The 20,042-nt window shown below is 40.1% G+C and overlaps 1 protein-coding gene across 1 annotated transcript; it reads left to right on the top strand.

Annotated features, from left to right (window-relative positions):
• Positions 1–13,361: 13,361 nt before the first annotated feature.
• On the top strand, positions 13,362–14,738 carry LOC311210118 (carbohydrate sulfotransferase 8-like; the record flags this gene model as incomplete). The annotated part of the gene is made up of 2 exons (XM_084287907.1): positions 13,362–13,455; positions 13,888–14,738. The coding sequence occupies 2 exons, from the start codon at positions 13,362–13,364 to the stop codon at positions 14,736–14,738; spliced, it is 945 nt and encodes a 314-aa protein (XP_084144033.1).
• Positions 14,739–20,042: the final 5,304 nt, after the last annotated feature.

Below are 20,042 nucleotides of genomic sequence, written 5' to 3'. Positions count from 1 at the left end.
CTAATTTTGGAAGAAGTGTTGCTGGTTCTCTGAGTCCCTATGTCAAAACACCAATCTGTCTTGCTATAATTTAGCATGAAAACTTGATAAATTTATCTAGTCTAGAGAGGTAAGATAAGGCTTCCAAATTATATAGCTGCATCAACCACACAGAAAAGGAAGCTGAAAAAGACCTCAAGACGTTATCTTGTGCATTCTGAAGCTCCAAGACAGGATCAGTTGTACCTAGGAAATGAAGGAATTATTTCATTATCTTTATTGTTAATGAGATTTTCTTGATACATAATGTGAACTTCCATACCACTGTTTTTTAAGCCCATCACTTCATATCTACTACGGATAAAAACAATTTTATCCCCGCCTCTTTATGAGTGACTTATGTAAATGAACATTTTAATGTGTTCACTTGGCCTTTTGTTCTTTAGACCAAGAAACCTCAATTCTTTAAACCAACCTTCCTTCCATCCTTCCTTCTGTCCTCCCGTCTTCCTGTCTGTCCTTCCATCATTCCTTCCATCCTGTCCTGCCTTCAGACACCTGCCCATTTTCTTGACTTTCTGCTAGCCAGAAATATAATAGGAAGATTCCCTACTTCATCTTACAAGCAAAATAGTTTATTTTCCTAACATGCAGTTTGCATTCTTGTAGCAGTGTAACATTACATATTAACGTATTTACTACTCCTCCTTTATCCCTATTTGGCAGAATGGCTGCCTAATTGCTGGTTAGCAATCCCGCATCTTTACAAACTATTGTTTTGACTCAGAACGTCCCACTTGTAAAAACAAGTGCACTGCACTGTTTTTTTTCTCCTATAGTTTTTTTCTCTTGTCAAGAGCATTGTGAATTTAACATATCATGCAATGTGTGTGTTATTCATCTAGGCTTTTTAGTATCTATAAGGTTCCTTTATCCAAGTCCTTAATGAAAAAGTACCTGGTCACATTACATTTTTTTGAGTTTAAAGCTAAATTATTAAAACCTAATAATTTTTCTAAGTAGTTTTGCACTCTACCTAAAGTAATTTCACTTTTTCATAATTTACTTACAAAAATGTTAGCCTTCAATATCAATAGCATTAAAATTAAAATATATTATATGACCTGCTTCTCCTCTACCAGTTTATACATATTTTCTTTTGTTACTTATTCCAGTATTTTTCCAGAATTGTTCTCTTCCTGGTTCCTTGGCTTTTTAAAGATGAGCGCTCTGTTCAACTCTTCTGTTTTCTCATGTGACTTCTGTGAGTTTTCAGAGAGGAAGCTAACAGCTCTGAATTTGCTTCACTCTGTTCTCAAGGTATCCTCATGTGCACTTACTCAGGCGTAGCCTTTGCTATGGATAAGATTAATTTCACCTAACTTTAACTACCTATAAAAGAGCCATCTGTATCTGTGCTGGGGTTTAGGCTCCTATCAGAGTCGAGGGAGACTTGGTCAGTACAGTCAATGACCAATAGAGAGGCCTTCTGGAGAAGTACTGTAGAGACATACCTGAGGATGAAGTGATCTGCAGTCTCAATTATTGTCAGACCTGTTATTTTCCTATTTTAGGTGGAGTCTATCTTAACTGAGTTTAGTTATATGATTACACGTCACCCTTTTTTGAAAAGTGATGCAAAATGCACTTTAGCCTTCTGCAAGAGATTTATCACTAGGTTTTTCTTTTCCTTAGAGATATGTTTTCTTGCTATCCGTTATGCCCATTGTTTTTTACAGTTAAATTCATGCTTTATCCTTTCTGACTTTTTTTCAGCATCTTGAGCTATTCTTTCATACCTGTCCTTAGCAGTTTGACCTGGTTTTCACTTTCTGTACATTTCCTTCTTATGTTTCAGGTCATTGAAGACCGTGTTGCTTAGCCAAGTTGGTCTCTGACCATACTTCCTATCCTACTGTGTGGGATTGTTTGTGCTTGTACCCTAAGCATCATTTCTTTAAGGAACTGCCAACTCTACTGAATTCCTTCTGCCTTAGCCATGTTTCCCATGAGAACTTACCTGCCGGTTCCCAGGGTTTATTGGAGTCTACTTACAGAGAGTCTGTTGGGTTTGAGTTGCTGCTTCCTCTTGTTCCTCATCTACAGAAATACACGTTATCACATCACAGTCGCCCTCAACCAAATTACCTTTACCCTCATATTCCCAACCATCCTCCCTCTTGGTTGCTTAGCAGGCAGCCTCTTGGCAGGCTGCTGTTGAAGCACTTGGCAGGCTCCGACAGCTCCTGTAGACCATACACAGGGAGTGGTTAAATGCTGCTATTACGCTCAGAGACAGACACAGCACATTGCTTTGTGATGTGCAACAGGAGATGCCCACCTAAACATTCACAGGGAAGCACTTGCATCTTTTTGCCGGGCATTCAATCAAAAAGACAACAAATCCTGCATATGCAGAGTGTTTCAGATGCTCCCCTGGGAAGGCAACTGTGGGGATGCAAAAACACTTTGCCCAGACTTGAAGTTCAGGTAAGGAGAGGATAAAACCTTTCTGCCTTTCCTTTGCAGACCCAGCCATAAAAGGAATTAATATATCTCTTTCTTTCTCTGAATCTTTGTTTTCTATTTTTTCATTCCTCTGAGTGGTGGTAATCTCCACTGAGGTTGTCTGATTGGTAAAATTGGATTGTCAGTAGCTTTTCATGTTACCTTCATTTTCATAGTGTAGCTAAATCAAAAAGGAAGATTTATTTGATTTTTTTTGGTGTGTGGTGGTGTTTTTTTTTCATTTATGTGTTTAGAAATTGCTATTGAATCTCAAGAAATAAATTGGGACATTATTATTTAGCTTTTGAAATCATACCATGATAAAATGAATCTACAGAGGCATTTTGGCAGTCTACTTTTCATTCTTTAATCTCTCCAAAGAACAGGAGTGTTGAACACCCAGCTAAAAGTTAATGCTACAAGGGTTCTGGTGTCTGAAACTGAGAGAGAGGCTCTCATTCGATTTCTGGCTTTGCTATGGTCAATGCACATCTTGATTCATCTCATTTCAATACAGTTTACAGCTGCATAGGATTCTGTCAAATTTCAAGTGTTTAAACAGAAAATTTCCATGCTGGATATCTGCTTCAGGATATTATTTTTTACAAGCCTTTCAGCAAAAATATTTTATAGATTTTTATACAGGCTGTTTTGGAAACTGTGATCTTTTTTATTTTGTCACATTGAATGGTTCTGGTGACCTTTCCCCTGAGAATTCCAGGTCCTTTGCAGGCCTTGGAAAAAACACTTGAAAATGAGGTTAAGGGGATATTGTATATTCTCAATGAAACCTCTGCTTAATTGTGGTGGCACAGAGAAGTAAACTGAGAAGTAAGCCACCCAATTTAAATAACAAGGCAAGCATGAGCAAGATGTTTTTGGAAAGTGTAGGGGATCACTGGCAAAATAGATTGAAAGAAAGAAATCAGTGGAAAGAAACTGCCTTGATGAGCAGTGTGAAAATTGATGTGGGAGGGAATGGAAAGGAAAATGTGTCAGTGTAGTTTGAGAGGTACTAAAATTGCTAGAGGAGCTGGAGAGCAGAGCCTGGAATGAGCTAAATACGGGAGCAGCAGCAGGGCTGTGTGGGAGGCTTGGAAGAGGAAGGAAAGAGAGATCTGATGAGCAGGGCTCAGAATTGCGGTTGGTGTGGGGGGCTGTGAGACTGACTGAGGAGATGAAGGGAGGAGTTTGGCCGGGGGAGCCAGCAAAGACCTGGCTCGTGCATGGGGAAGACTGAACACCGGCATCAGGGTGAGATCTGACGGGTGTCTGGGAAGCTGGAAAACAGGATTTGCTGGGCAAACTGACAGGGAACGATACGAGGATGCCTTTTGGAGGTGAGGATCTGCTGGAGACTGGGTTAGAAGCCTGAGGACTCAAAACAGGGTCTGGGGAAGAAGGGGGCCCCACCTGGAGTGGGGGCTGATGGAGGAGCACTGGTGCCCACACCAATGCATGTCCAGTAGGAAGGGAATGCAGTGTTGGAGGGCTGCTGGGGAGTGGGGTGCAGGGAGGTGGCACTGGGGGTACTGGGAGGGGAAGACTCCAGGCAGGCCACGCTGATGGCAAGGGAAGCAGGGTCAAGCTGTGCAAGGGACCGCTCTGCACCAGTGCCAGCAGTGGCATCCAATGCCCCTGAGTCCTGCCATTTTGTTACTCGTCAGCAGACAATTCTGATGAGCTTGGATCTCACCCTTGCCAACACCAGGTTTGTTCAGAAGATTACCTGCTGCCACTGTGTTGGTTATTCCATCAGAGTGAGTATTACAAGACTGGTCAAGGGAGCTAAATGATTCACCACTGACAATGATTTTTGTGCATGTCGTTACGATGCTGCATTAAGACATTTTTCAGTAGTTTTTCAATGCTTTTTTTTTTTCTCCAAAGAAACAGGGTATTACACACAATGTGACACACCCAGTTCACAGGAGATGGATGTTGCTCTTGAGGTGCTATAGGGCTGTGCAATAGGATCCTTGCTATCTGCAGCAGAAAAAGGAAGTTGTGCAATGAATCAGGCAAGAGGTTTTATGATGAGAGTTTATCTGCCAGAATATTCCCATATGGTGTGAGGCAACTATCTTTTCATTGACTTTTCTCCATTTTCTCAGTACTGAAGCAGATTCCAGAAGCAGATTTGCATATCTTTTAAGCATTCATATCTGTAACTAGATCAGAAAGACTATTTTGAACTTAGAGTGTACTGTAATGTTAAATACTTTGAAATGTAAGGTCTTTAGTTTCAAGATTGTGATGCTTAAAGCCAGTAGATACTTCATCTTATGCTTTCTGTGATTCAGCTTGCACACTACTTTAACCCTACTATTTTCTAACTTCTTAATACTTGATGCTTCGTGTGCCATAGTGTAAGATGTAGGAACAGGTTTCCTGGAAACAGACTAAAACAATCTTTCTGACAAACATCTTATCCTGCAACACAAAAGAGACCAGAAAGGAAAGGAAAAATAGGCCTAGATTCTTGTAGAAAGAGACAAATGCATATACACAGTTTTGTCAGGCTATTTCAGGAGAAGAAATTCTGTTAAAGTGTAGGCACCAAACATGAATGTATGGATTTGAACATGATTCCTGTACAGGAATCTTGGGGGAAGAACAAAAAGGAAAGTTGGAGGACATGAGATTAGAGGTATGGTTTTGGTCAAAATGGTGTTGGAACCTGAAAGTGAGGATACTACACTCGAATGACAGGCACAGCTGGAAGAGATGGGAGCAAAAAAAAAGAAAAATAATTTTAGCAGGGACACTTTGTATGCACTGAAGAGTAGAAAATGATGAGAGATCATCACTCTCATCAGTTATGGCACAGGGATACTAGTGGAGGGAATACAAGTGGGATATGACTAGATGAACAGCAACCAGGAGGTTGCCAGGGGCCCATGTGTTAAGCAACAGGAACTTGCGAATAAACTTCAGTCTGTGAGGAATGTTTTAACAATTCGTGTCAATAAAGAACAGTCCTGTCTGCCTCTGGGTCCTGCACTGGCAATTTAATTCTTGAACCACAGATGCAGTGTGTCCCAGTCTCCCCCTCATTCTAGTCAATTTATCAAGTCTTCAGAAAATACTCCTCAAATCTATGAACCTGTTTGCTTTTGTTATTCCAAACTCCTGTTTCTAACAGTTACAGCCTTTTTTTTTTTGTCTTCTTCGAGATTGACTTAACACTGCTATAGTGTTAAGTCTATGCTGTTAAGTCTATATAAGTCTATGCTGTTCCATGTAAAACAACTGGAAAGAGTGAATCAAGTTTACACAGGGATGTGAAAAGCAGGAAGGGAGAGGTGGGTAGACCTGAATGACAAGGAAGACATTGCTATTACTGGAAGTAATTGAGAAGATAAATATGAGAGGGAACTGTAAGACGTGCAAGAAGCCAGAAACCTAGTTAATGATACAATAAGAAAAGCAGAGGGATTCTGAGGCCCAGTGTCCCGTGAAACAAGAGTGCACCATGTTCTAAGCTTTTCTTGTGTACTTTTTTCTCCCTTTCTTCATCCTTAGCAAATTTCTTAGGCACATCTAAATTCCCTAGGAGAAAGAGTGGTGGAGGTTGCTCTCCCATGACTGGTATTGCAGTGGTTTCACTGGCAATTGATATGTGTTTAGGATTTTGAATTAACGGTTTAGATAAGAAGGCCCTGCAGCCATTTCCAGGTATAACCACACAGAAGGGGTGGATTTTGTTCTCATAAAGAGAACACAAGCAGGGCCTGAGAGCACAAACGGGGCTCTGACTAACCGTGCCCACCCGCCGGGGCTCCCCAGGACCCCATGTCAGCCGCCAGGGCTGTCAGCTGCTGCCTCAGCAAGGTGCAGCAGGGCCGGGCTCCAGCTCCCCACCACCCTGCCCGGCCCTATCCCCACCTGCAGGCCCATGTCACCACAGCCTGCCCTGATGATCTGGTCTCCTGGTTGAACTGGCCACCATCTCCAGGCCTTTGCTGTTCAGGGGTGGTGGGGATGTGTTCAGGCCGGTGAGGCCCTGTCATGCTGGCCATCTTGTTACTGCACCTGGCTCCCAGCTGCCCATCCTACAGAAAGAGCCATTCTTCACTGTTCCTTCACTGGAAATATCTATGGGAAGTGGCCATATTAAATAAATAAATCAAAACCCCGTGACCTTTCTGGATACAAGTACAGGAAGTAAACAAGTTACAACTCAGGTCTATGGTAAGGTGTGTGTTCATGACCACAATGCACTTAAACTCATTCCTCTTTAAAAGTCTGTGGTAATTTATTGGATTGTTTTGCATATTCTTTTATGTACTAATTTCCTTGTATTTATTCTGAATCCTCACTGAACTATTCTTTTTGTCTCATCCACTCCTTTTCTCAGCCTTCCTTTCCCACAGCATCATATGAGCAGGTTACACTGTGTTTCTATTTCCCATGGCCCCAGCTCCTCCGCTCGTCCTCAGGTTACAGTTCCCTGCCTCTCTGGGAGTTTTTCTGTCAGACTGTGCTGCCTTTTTGCATGTCCTCTTTTTCTCTCCTTGCTTTGGTTCTTTTCATCCCCCAAACGGCTCTTCTTTTCACTTGCTCTTTTGTGTGCCAGTTGGTAATAGTCTTAGCACATTGGCAGCCGGACTGGTGTTGGCATCTCAGGAAAGCAGAATTTTAAGGAGTGATTTTAGGTGAAAAATACACTAGATTTGTAGGCGCTTCAGAAACTCCTTCTAAAGAGGGAAGGTTGAAGGGGAAATAACAGAAGTTATTTGATCTTTAGCAGGGAGTAGCACTATGACTGATTAGAAGTTAAAGTTGAACTTTTAATACTGCATGAGAAATTACAAGTAAAGAAAAGCCTTTGAAGGCAAGACGGGCAGATGTCAGGCAGATTTCATGGGACAAAATGGAGAAGAAGCTAGAAGATAGACATAAAATTGTGACGTAATGAAAATAATGAAGAATTTAATGTTGGCTGTGAGGAAGGTAGCACTACAGTTCCTGAGGCCAGAAAGAAACCTGGTGTGGTAATGGAAGTCTGAGAATGACCACGGTGGTGAATTAAATGCCTCACTTCAATGAAATGTGCGTCTCTGTAGGATTTTCCTCTCAGACTCTTCCTCAGTAGTCCCCAGTCCAGGTCCTACGTTACTCCTCACACGTAACACAAACAAATGCTGGCTTCTGCACAAGAGATGGTGCAATTCATGAATATGCCTACAGACTGGGAGACAAGAGGCTAGAAAGCAGCCCCATGGAAAGGGATCTGGGGTTTCTGGTCAATGGCAAGTTGAATACGAGTCAGAAGTGTGCCCTGGTTGCCAAAAGGACCAACAGTATCCTGGGGTGCAGCAAGAGCATGCAGCTTTGCTAACTGGTCAGGGGAAGGGATCATCCCACTCTGATCTGTGCTGGTAGAGCCTCAACTCGAGTGCTGTGTAAAGTTTCACGTGTCACAATAAGAAAAGCCTAAATCTATTAGAGATTGTCCAAAGGAGAGCAATAAAGATGGCAAAGGGTGTGGAGGGGATGATGTATGTCACTTGGTTTGCTCAGCCCAGAGCAGAGCAGGCTGAGGGGAGGCCTCATGGCGGCCTGCAGCTCCCTCACGAGGGGAGCAGAGGGGCAGGCGCTGAGCTCTGCTCTCTGGGGACAGTGACTGGACCTGAGGGAACGGCATGAAGCTGGGACAGGGGAGGGTCAGGCTGGGGGTTAGGGAAAGGTTCTTGACTGCGAGGGGGTGGTTGAGCACTGGAACAGGCTCCCCAAGGGATGTGGTCATGGCATCGAGCCTGCTGGAGTTTAAGAAGTGTTTGTACAACACTTTCATAAATGTTTTGATTTGAGGGTGGTCCTGTATGGAGCCAGGAATTGGACTCGGTGCTCCTTTGTAGGCCCCTTCCACTTTGGGATATTCTAGGATTGTAACACCTTTCGGCCCTTGCTGCTGCTGCAAGTGAGACTCTTGTCAGCAAAATGACCCAGATGATGTTGATCTTCATGCAATGAGCCCTTGGCTATCTGCAGCCTGCTGAAAGTTTCTAATCCACTAATTATTTTCCTCTTCATGGAGCAGGGAAGCCTACTTGCTCAGACTCCGGTTGCTGGCCTCTCCTTCCTTCCTGTCCATCCATGAGTTCGATGGGAATGGGAAGCCTGTGAATTTGGGTAAGCAAGTGGTGTTTCACCATGTTAAAACAGTATGCTCAGAACTTGTTTTTCCTGTTCATTTTTTATATTGGCTGTTCAGGGGGTTTCTATACGTCATCCCCTCCTTACCTATTATGTACCCACAGACGTACTGGTATGCATATATTTACAGTTGTCTTTTTGAAGGGATTAACAGAGTTTAAGTAGAGAATGTGGCCCAGCTTCTGAGAATGTTATCTGTTTACAGAGATTTTCCCTGCCTTCCACAGGGCTGCCTTACTCGTACCTGTTTTCACCTCTGGCTTCAAATGTATCAGGAACACACGTAAGTGTTGTTGCCATTTCATTCTTTTAATCTGTAAGTCCAATTTATCATTGCATTGGGTAGAGTGCAGACACTCACACATATGCTCAGCTGTAACCAAGGTCTGCCTTTGCCAAAAAGGTGTCTTGAGACACACCTTTGTAAGTTTATCGCCAGGAGACTTATCAACCTACTTAGTTGGTTTACTTGGAGCAAATAATACGCCAGTATAACTGATATTAATGGATTCCTGAGCTATATGTATATATATGTGTATATATATACTTATAAACATACATATAGTTTAAAAATGCACACATATAAATATACATGCACACACACAAATATTTGCATGGGTGTATTTCTATACTTGGGTAATTGGTGTCATACATGTTGACTTAATGTTATGCAGTATTTCTAATTATAGGACTTCTAATTGTTTGTAAAAGTACCACAGTGATGTTTTCCACACTGTTTTTTTTGTTGTTGTTGTTGTTGTTTTGTTTTTTTAAGACTGAAAAAACCCTTCAACTTTCAAAACTGCAGATTTTTCAATTAAAATGGTTCCACAGTTCCAGGAGAAGAATTAGGGAATGCTATTATAAATCAGTTTTAACAGTACAAGGATGAGACAGGATATCATTGATACCTGTTACAGGCAACAATCTACTCCTTCAGTGTCTGTACCTAGGAATAAGCCTGCGAGGCAGGAGGAAGAACTTCAACCTGTGTGCAATATGCTCTGTCAAGTATGCATATGATTATAGGCTTAAGGCCTTTGTCTTGTCCTACCTGCAAATGCCATGATTAACACTGTTTTCTACAGTAATCTGTTCCCCATGTGCTACCACTCTTCGCTTGAACAATTGCTCTGGTTGTGCTCTCATAAAGACTTTGTGTTGTGCAAACTGACTTATTTTTGTTTATTTTGGTTGTTTAAGGTGATGAAATTATTATAGTAGACTTAGAATTGTATAAAGCATTTGACTTAGCAGCATGTTTTGGCTAAGCTACAAAGTGATAAGTTAGCTGGATGTGTGTGGAAGGAATTAAATGCTGGTTAACTGACAGGCCTCAATCTCATAACCTGATAGAAATGCTTCTGAAATGGTTTTACATTAAATGGTTCTGAGGATCATTCCCCTCACTACCTTGTTTACAGTTTATTAATGTCCAAGAAAAAAAATAAATTAAAATTCTAATGAAATCTGCAGACTCCAATAAGACATGCAGAGCTCAGAACAGTAAGCAGTAGCTAGCTATGTATGGTGACTTACAATGATGTGATCTGAAGAACAAGCAAAAACCAACTGTGCAGTGTAGGGCTGTTATAAATTTTCTATCTATTATCTATATATAAAATGTTATACTTTTCATTAAAAACAAAATTAAAAAAAAAAAAAACACACTACAGCATGTAACAAGGTCAAACCAGGTTAATACCCTGTTTTTATTTTTAACTATATTCTCATCTCATCTGGGATATGTTAGCTCGAAGAGGCATTTAGATCTCTGACTTCTTGTTGTTAATGTTAAGTTAGAGGACATTTCTACCTTTTTTTCAAGTCCTATAGTACTATCTTTCTGCCTCGCCTTTGGTGGTCCATCCTGCTACCCTTTGGGTACACCAAAACTAGGGTATTTGTTAAAAGATGTTGTGTTGATATATTCACCACACCTTGGCTGTGGACTGCCTTGTAATTACCCATTTACACTTAATTCAAGGCAGGATGAGGTAAAATGCAAACAAAAGTATTCATTCATTTCCTCGTACAACTACAAATGTAAAAGATGTTAAGTGAAGTAATTGGAGAAAAAGTTCATCAGATCTACTGACGCTGTGAATGCATTACAAAGTTGTTTTTTTTTTGTTTGTTTGTTTTGTTTTGTTTTGTTTTTTTCCTTTTTAATTTCCAGGTTATTTATCCCTCTTCTGACAAAATGGTTCTCATAGTTTTCTTTCCTTGTTATATCTCAGGTTTTTCCTTACGTATTTTACATCATTGAAGACCTTGTGTTACACAGAACCCCATACTGGGATCTTCCATCAGAAAACACTTTGAGAAGTAGCCTTCGGACTTCACCTTCAGGTAGCAGCTTCTCTGAATTGTCACACTGACCTCACTCACTTCTTGGTGGAACATGATAGCTATTACAACTAGTCTGCATTTTGAAGATTTCCAAGTGGTCCAGACAGATTTAGTCTGTCACTTTGGAGCTCATTCTATTCATCCTTATTGTCTGGCCATTCTCCTGAATAAGGATTCTTTTGCTTCCACAAATATGCTTAAATGTCTTAGAGGAGTTGTCTACTGGGTTTGATGAGCTTCTTGCCTCAAGGAGGTCTCTCTCTCCCATTTGCCTTTGATAACTCACTGACATGTTTCAACATGAAATGTGCCTTCTGGCAGATCCTATATTCTGTAACTGTTGCTTAACATCTATACATGATAAAAATATTTAAATATGGTAAAATTTCTGATTCCTGAGACAAGTATGATAACAACTACCCTGAGGTGACAGTATATCAGGTAACTAAAACCCAACCTTTTTCTCCTAAGCATACTCTAAGAAGGATTCCTTGTACAGAATTATTTAGTCTAATTAGTTTTAGTTGCTAAATGGTGTGAAATTGTAGATGTGGTCTTCCACATCTACACCACTTCTGGGAAAAAAAAAATCACTTTGTTTTGGACCTGATAAGATCAATGACCAATCTGACTGACTTCAGCAGGCTTTGAAAACTGCTTGATGCCTAAGAAACCAGTATATCACATGCTAAAGGGAGAATTGACATACAGTGAAGAAAAAGTTAAAGGAAAAGATCAACACCTACATTTTCTTGTAGTCTTCACAATGGTCTTTTGCAAATAAGAAAATGCAAAAATATTGGCTAAATGCCATAGTGCGTAAAAATACTGTGTTCATTTGAATGAATATTGTAACAGTTTAATGTAGACACAAGTATATAGTTAAAATATGCAACTGCAGATTTGTTCATGTTGATGTATACAGGTTAGAAATAGTGAGTAGTTATCCTTCTTCATTTCTAAGGTCATGCTTACAAAAAGAGAGAATTAATGATTAGTAATGCTGCTAAGTGTATGAGTCTGAAGATAATCCTGATATTGGTGTGGGATACAATAATCACCCCTCAGCCCTGAAAGCGTCTCTGTGTGCAAGTGCATTTTCAGTGCTAAAATAACCTACTGTTACTAGTAGATGAGCCTACTGCTGTCTCAGAGCACACAAGAAACCCATTTCCATTTTGGCAGCTGGGGTTTATGTACATCAACACTGCAGGGGGGACCCCAAATAACTTCCAGAGTGGTCCTGTTGCATCTTTGTAAAACAAAAAAACCTGGAGTTGTAGCCTCAAGAAATCAGGTGAGGATTATTTTTTTATTGCCAGCAGCTTAAGGGTAAAAAAAATCAAAAGTCAAAAAAAAAAAAAAAAGAAGACAATATTACTTGACTTTTTTATGATGCACTCCTTATAGGACAGAAATAAAAAGTCAAGTTTGCAAGCAGTTATGGTTTTGCACTTATTTTCGCTACTTCGAATAAAAAGTAATTAAAAACATGCGGATGAAGAGATTTGTAAGGGAGCAACACAGTAAGACTGCATGGAGAAATTTAGAGAGCTCTATCTCCAGGAAGTACATGGGGACGTAACAAATGAGTAGAGTAGAGGAAATACCTTGAGTGTTGCACTGCATTGGCCTTCCCTCCTTCTACATACTTCCTGTCATGATGCACCATTTTGGGGGACTTCTGCTGCAGCAGCAACAGCAGCACGTGCATACTCTGCAGTCTCTTTAGGAGAGAGAGAATGAGAGAATTAATCAATTGTTAGTAGTTAGAATTCTCTGCTGGAATGTAGAAGAATTTCTGCTGCACTGAATATTGATTTATTTTTATGCATTGGAAGCTTCAGCGGAGAGGAAGACTCTCATCCTTAGATTTGCAGTTAGGCCTGTTGCAGGTTCCAGAAAACTGTACTCCCAGACTCTTAAAAAGCAAGGTTTTTTAAAAAAATAACATTTTTAATTCTAAATTATTTTATTACTTTTGCACAGTGTGAAGGGGTAGATGAGTTTAGTTAATGGGAACACCTGCTTTAAGTCATGAGAAATGAGGAGAACTTGCTCATGCACAGTCCATTGTTTTGAGAAAGGAGGAACTCTTTTTAATACTTTTAAATGGTCATGCTATTTGTTTATTAGGTTTGACTGTGTAAACATGAGTCTTTTTCTTTAGAGAATGCTTACATGTTAGCAAGGCATGCGTTAGTAGGGCATAAAGGTTCTTCTGCTATCTTAAATTGTGTATGAAAATATCACATCATCTTTTTTATATGTCGTACAAAATATGTATTTTATTTCCTTGTTGACAGAAAGGCAGATTTCCAGTTTAGAGATTACATCGCTCTCCTTCATCTGAAAAGAATATGAACCAGAAGGCATTAGTTTTCCTTCTCCCAAATTTTATTTTTGGGATAATTATTTTTGGATTTTTCAGTCTGAAACAAAAAAATCTAATGGGTAAGTAAAGAATTTATGAACTTAACCATTTCTAGAACCAGTTCCACCCTTCTTAAATGTGTTAGAAAGTGGCTGTGATGACCAGGTAAGAAAAACTGTTAAAATATCAAAGGCTTTGTCACTGTGGTGGCTGTCTTAGTAATGTACTAGGAGAAGAGTATTACAAAAAGCATTTGATATTACAAGTGTTTGAACATCCATCATTCTGAGAGTAATATTGCTAATGTTGACAGTTTTCATTTTAAAGAACTTTTCACTAAGCAGGACATTTTTTTGCATTTTTTCTGCAGTAGTCAGGAGACAGGAAACAAAAAATACTTACTTGTTTTGGCATGCAGGGAGATAGTTCGAGTTCTTTGGTCATCACAAAGAGAAAGAGAATTATCTAAGTCTATTTCACACAAACAGTTTAAATTTCTTCCTTGGTTGCAGATTCTTTTCGTGTTCCTACTGAAGATTGGCTGGCAATTCAAAATGATCGTAAAAACACACTGGCTTCTGTCTGCCAGAAGAACAACCTTCTTAAACTAAGAAGCAAATTGGATTCTCTTGTAGCAAGCCAGCTCTTTGTGGAGCACAAACATAAACTTATCTACTGTGAGGTGCCCAAGGTAGGCTGCTCCAACTGGAAGAGAACCATTTTCATTCTCCAAGCAGGCTTGGAAGTGGAAGCTTCTGAAATTGAGCATGACCACATCCACCAGACCTCACTGATCAAAAGGATGGCTGCTTACCCTCCCCCTATACAAGAGGAATTTCTGAGCAATTACACCAAAGTGATGTTCACCAGACATCCCCTGGAACGGCTGGTTTCAGCTTACAGAGACAAGCTTCTGCACTCTGAGCCATACTATAGTACCACTGTTGCTAATGAGATTAGGGCAATGTTCAGGAAAAACAAAAATTCTTCTGAAAAAGTGAGTTTCCAGGAGTTTGTCAGCTTCATTATAGCAAAACCAATGAATGCTCTTGACATTCACTGGAAACCAATGTTTCTTCTCTGTGATCCTTGCAACATTCACTATGATATTCTGGGCAAGTATGAAACTCTTGGGTTAGATTCTGAGCACGTTTTGAAGGCAATTGGTGCACCAGAGAGCCTGCAGTACCCCAGCCTGAAGAGGTATGGCTCAGAGAAACGAACTAATGGTGATATCACCTTGGAATACCTCAGACAGTTGAACTCAGAACAAATTGAGAAGATCAAAAAATTGTATGAAATGGATTTTCTCTTGTTTAACTATACTATGAAATATGAGGATTATTTTTCTCTGAAAAGCTAATGTAGGTTAAACAAAGAAGAACATTTTCATTTGTACAAAATGGGCTGAACTTGTCCTCATGGGTACTTAATAGATGGGTTTACTGCTGCTGAGATTTTACTGGCATTTGAAAACATGGTTTTATTCATCCTAAGCGCTCTTGTAACAAATCCCTGCCATGATCCATAGTACAGTGATTCACCTATATGAAGAGATTTTTGTTGTTAATCATTATTGGGATATGTTTGCTTCATGAAGACTGCTTATAAATGATAGACTTTGGTCTGTTGGTAAGAGAAAGGAGAAGAATGAAGAAAGTTATTTTTCATATTGAGAAATTTACAACATCATTTTTATATACATGGTTTAAATTTTTTATTAGAAAAAGACATATAAAGCAATATATAATCTGATTTATCATCAAACCACTCTTTGCCTATAAAATCCTCAAACATGAATCCTGTAGGAAAGAAGCAAATAACTTCAAATGTTTGGAGCTGCATTACACAGAACTTAATGCCTGATTCCATTCCTCTCTGGCAGTTCTCTCATCATAGCTCACCAGCCTCTTCCCTCAAGCAAACATAATTAGCAGCAATGCAGCCAGGGTTTCCCTTAGGTCTCTCCAAAATTTTCTGATTCTTTTTACCACCTTTGTAAGCATTGTGGTCTGATCGAAGAGGGAAGTTCTCAAAAAATATCTTTCTTAGAGAAGTAATTAGAGATATCTTCTAGACTGTACAATGGGTTTGGTGTAGGTTCTAAAATCGTAGTGGAAATGTAGCTCTTACCTATTTTCCAGAAGCACTTACAACTGACTGACTGGCTTGGGCTTTTCTCATTTGTGCCTGTTGACGGCCAGGAGCCTTGGGGACTTACCTGAGTGTGGTACTTAGGTGGAAGTGAGTAACCTCAGGTAACAAATTTGTTCTACCTGTTGCTTTCTCAACTCACTGGAGGATGAATGCAAATTAATTGCAAAATTATGGTGAGGGAAACAAGGAGGCATGTGGGAGAAGCCATTCAAACCATAATCCTGCTCTTCTATTCTGAGTTGGCTTTGGTTTTAGATCACAGAGGTAGTCTATAATTGCTACAATGTAAAGTAGTTTTGCCCCAGTTTTTTAAAAATAATCTATGGCCTGGTCCAATGAAAAGTATTTACTACCACTTTAATGGTAGCAGTTTTTAGAAACTATCCATTAATATTAACACCACCTTTAGGGGATGTCAGTCTCTCAGGAGCTAACTTGCTGTCTCTAAAATCCCACTGTCAAATGCAGCTAACTCCTATCAGCTGTACTTGCAGAGCATAAGGCTGGCAGGCTAGTCCTGGATCCAGAGTTGGCTCACAGCTTCTCATTACATAGAAAAAGATGAGGACAAAAATAATTTAATTGCACTGCAGCCAACTACCTGTATAGCCATTCCTGCCAGCAGCATGGTCAAAGAACAGGGAAAAAGAGATTGGGGAAATTGGATGAAATGGAATTTGAGTCAGAGGATTGCGGGGAAAGCTCCCTGTGTACACAGTAGGATTCAGGGATGATCTACCCCAGAGGGAAGAAGTGATATATAACCATCAGCTGGAAAGAATGAGTCCATGGTGACAGGTGGAGCCAGAAGAAACTGTGTGCATCCCTCCTCGATGGCAAATGGTACATGAAGCCAGGTTTACCTTTCAGTACATCTGGCAACTCTTGTGTAGATGAGTATTCCGTAAATGAGACAGGAAGGGATCCAAAGTGAAAAGACCAAGCAAACACAGCAAACTTGTATTATTATTTTTTAATTATTATTTTTTAAAAATAACTTGTGATTTTCTTCAGAGTGAATCATTGTTCTAGATCACCATATTTGGTGTCCCCACAGTTCTTCTGTCCGCCAACACTGGATTGCTCATGCCTCCCTGGAAACCCTGTGCTCCACATGGAATTTTTTTTAAAAAACTTGAGCTGAGGCAGAGGAAGCTGGAAATGATTCCCATCAAAATGAAGGCTATGCAGAGGAATGTCATCTCTATCTCTTTCCTGAATTAGAATCAGTGCCATCTGCAGCTATGTGCTTCTTCTATCTTTTGCCAGATCATACAGAGAAAGACGAGGGAGAATAAGATTTGCTTGATAACTTACTTCTGTATAATAGATCCCTATGGAGCTGTAAGCTTCAGCAAAGGTTCTTTAATTTTCTGGCACCATCAGCCTGACTAGGAAAGGTCTGAAGAAGTGATACTGACCATGTTTGACGTGTCTTTGCTTGTCAGTACTCTAGTGTTAACATTCCCCACCAGTTTCTTGCTGTTACGTGTGAGTGGCTTTCTATTCTTATTTTCTCTTTCACACAGGATCAAATGTTCTTCCTGCAGTGGTGACAGAAAGTTGATGGCTAATTCATTCATCACAAACACTGATATTCTGTCAGTAACAGAAGGCTATCTGTTGATACAGGAAAAACCTCTGTAGTTATTCATGGCAGACTTTCAGAGTTCACGTTTACCTGTAGGAAACTGTATGCAGCACACTTCCATGAACCACTGGCTGCTGTAATGCTATTTAGCTGGTGTGATTCTCAACAGCAAAGGAAAAAACGTGAAGGACATACACACGCAACATCAGATGTTTTAGAAGTAGTAGCATACAAGAAGTATAGGTTGTGTATTACCAATGCTAACAAAATGGGAATACTAGTTTATCTGTTGAAAAATAGAGAAAAAACGTTTGGTTATCACCTTATAAAGGCTCTTATAACATTTCACTGCAAGCATTTTTTCATGTTCAACCCAGTTCTGTGAGCTTGATAATTCACAACATCCTCCCACCCTAAGAGCTGCGGTGCAGAATACAAAAGAGCTCTGCAATGTTCCAGAATGAACAAAAACAGTGGTGACTGTTATTTGCTATCAGTGGAGACTATGCCACCTTGTCTAGCCCCCAAGTGAACCACAAAGCTCGTTTCACTAAGCAGCTTTGTAAGTTCTCCAATGAAAGAACTTACCATTATTTCACCCTTAATATTGCAACGTAATAAAAGCTGACAAAGGCTCGAGACCTTATCCTAATTAGCCTGCAAGAACTACAAGACACTTCTAAACTTTGTGGTGGAAGTGAGAAGAGAATTACCTCCTGATAACCTGGAGAGACATTTTCTGTATTCTCTTCCCTACAACTGTATTATCCAGAATAGAGGCTCTGAGCTGAGCTGGCCTCCCTCCTGCCTTTGCCTAGAGAAGAACCTCTGGGAAGCTTCTTTCATTTGGGTGCTAACACTGGGTGATATTTTCCTGCAGGAAGGTGGGTGTTTGCAGCTGGGAGCAGGGGTGGAGGTGGCATGGCAAAGAGAGGGGCTCAGGCTCCAGGGTGGACTAGAATGGGTGGGGGAATGCCAAAATTTATCTTCTGATTTATTATTATATTTGCCATTATATTATAACCATTGCTGTGTTTTATTTCTAATTACTATAATAAACTGTAGTGAATTAACAAATTAATGTATTTGTTTGTCCTTCTCAGTGACATCTGTTTAAAAGAAATGCTTAGGACTGTTCCATCAAATCATAGTGTAGGCCACAAGCTATTAGACAACAATAAACACAAAGTCACTTGGCTCTGCTTCAGTACATTAATATAAAGCTGTCTCACAGGAATTTTAAAGAGTTGAAAGAATTAGCAAGGATTAATGAATGTTCCAGCTTGGATAAAAGATGAAGCTAAGCTGGGAAAGAAGGAGAAGCAAAAAATCTTGTGAAGTTAAACTTGCTGCTGTCCTACAAGTCTTCCTATTCACGGTGAGGAAATATGAGAAAACTTCCCCCTTCTCATAGATACCCACACACCCTCTCAGGTTAAATATTTGCAAACCTGACATAGTACCTTCTTTGTGAAGGTATAACAGATCCAAGAGTTGATCAATGTATTTCAGTAAGGAAGATCATTTCACCAGTTGTTCCCTCAAACAGACATTTCCTCCACTTAAAAAGAATGAATAAACAAAAAGGTGATAATACTGCCCTTAGAAGTCTTAAATTTTCATGCAGTTTTGAATGTGTCTTGAAACAACAGGCAACCCTTGATTAGTGGTTTCTTGTTTAGAGAACTTCCCAAAGCAGGACTGCTGTCAACAGAATAAAAGGTGGTTATAGAATAACAGATGAGTGATGGATGAAACTTCAAGTGTTGCTGCTATGTAGAAATGTCTTCTGACCAAGGAGAAGACCAGGGAATTCGACCTGTGCAAGTCATTGCTTGGGTGACAGCTTGCATCTAGAAGGTGATTCTATTTCCGTGTTCAGACTGTTAATGCATCAAAAGCTATAAGGTCTACAATCTGCAGTTTTCTTTGCTTGTCCCTGTCATAGCACTCATCTCCTTCCCAGAATTACATTCTAGATCATGTTGTATTAATATATATATATTAAAGCTTACATAAATTCATGTAAACCAAACTAAATCAAAACAGGCAGAGAATTTACCGGGATGGAAGTGCCAGAAATTGCAGGAAGTTCTCGTGGAAGTTTTGACTGGGTATTGAATGTACACAGGTGTACAGTTACAATGCTGCTTGCAGTAAGAATTGCTTTTAAAGGAAAAGGTCAAGTGTTCATAAATTGCAGTCAGTACACTGATTACAATTACAGTGAATCATCAGATCCAAAATGAGTGACACATAACTGAATCAGGTCAATGAAGAGTAGTGAAACCAGAGCTTACTACAGTTTCAGCACTACCCGTGTGCGTGTCACCTTTGCTCACGACTACTGGCACACTTGGTGTAGCATTACGTCCCCAGGATCCTTCTGTAACTCCTCTTGGAGGTGTACCAGTGCTTAATGAGATGAAAGGGCTTTCTAAAAAATTTCTGTTATCTCACTTTTTAGGCATATTGTTAACAAGCTTTGGCATTGTGTGTGGTGTCCCACCAAAGGTACAACAGTTCCGCAGTCGCTGGAGTTCAGAGCAGAACTTAGCATGAGTACCTGAAGCCAGATAGGCATACTCCACTTGATACTTCCATGACTTAGCAGAAGTATGGGGAAAGTTTTTATACTTACAAACCTATGACTAATATCCCTGCTCCCATGTCACTTGATCGCATTGTCCCCCCTTTTTCCCAGACTCCTCCTTCAGTATTCACCTGACTTTCATGTGTGGACTCCTGCTGAGTTCCCGCAGTTGGGGGCCACCAAGCAGGTGCTGCAGATGCTGGCTTAGGCACGGCTTGTTGCCAGGTGCAGGTTGCTGGATGTATCACAACTATTGTGAGAAAGCTTTTTGTGTAGAAAGTTGGTTGAGCACCTGCTCCACAAATGAGATATATTAATATAAGGTG

The sequence above is a fragment of the Netta rufina genome (genome assembly GCF_964035555.1).
Source record: "Netta rufina genome assembly, chromosome: 5".
NCBI lineage: Eukaryota > Metazoa > Chordata > Aves > Anseriformes > Anatidae > Netta > Netta rufina.
Note: the sequence above shows the minus strand (reverse complement) of the source record. Positions and strands in the feature narration are given on the sequence as shown.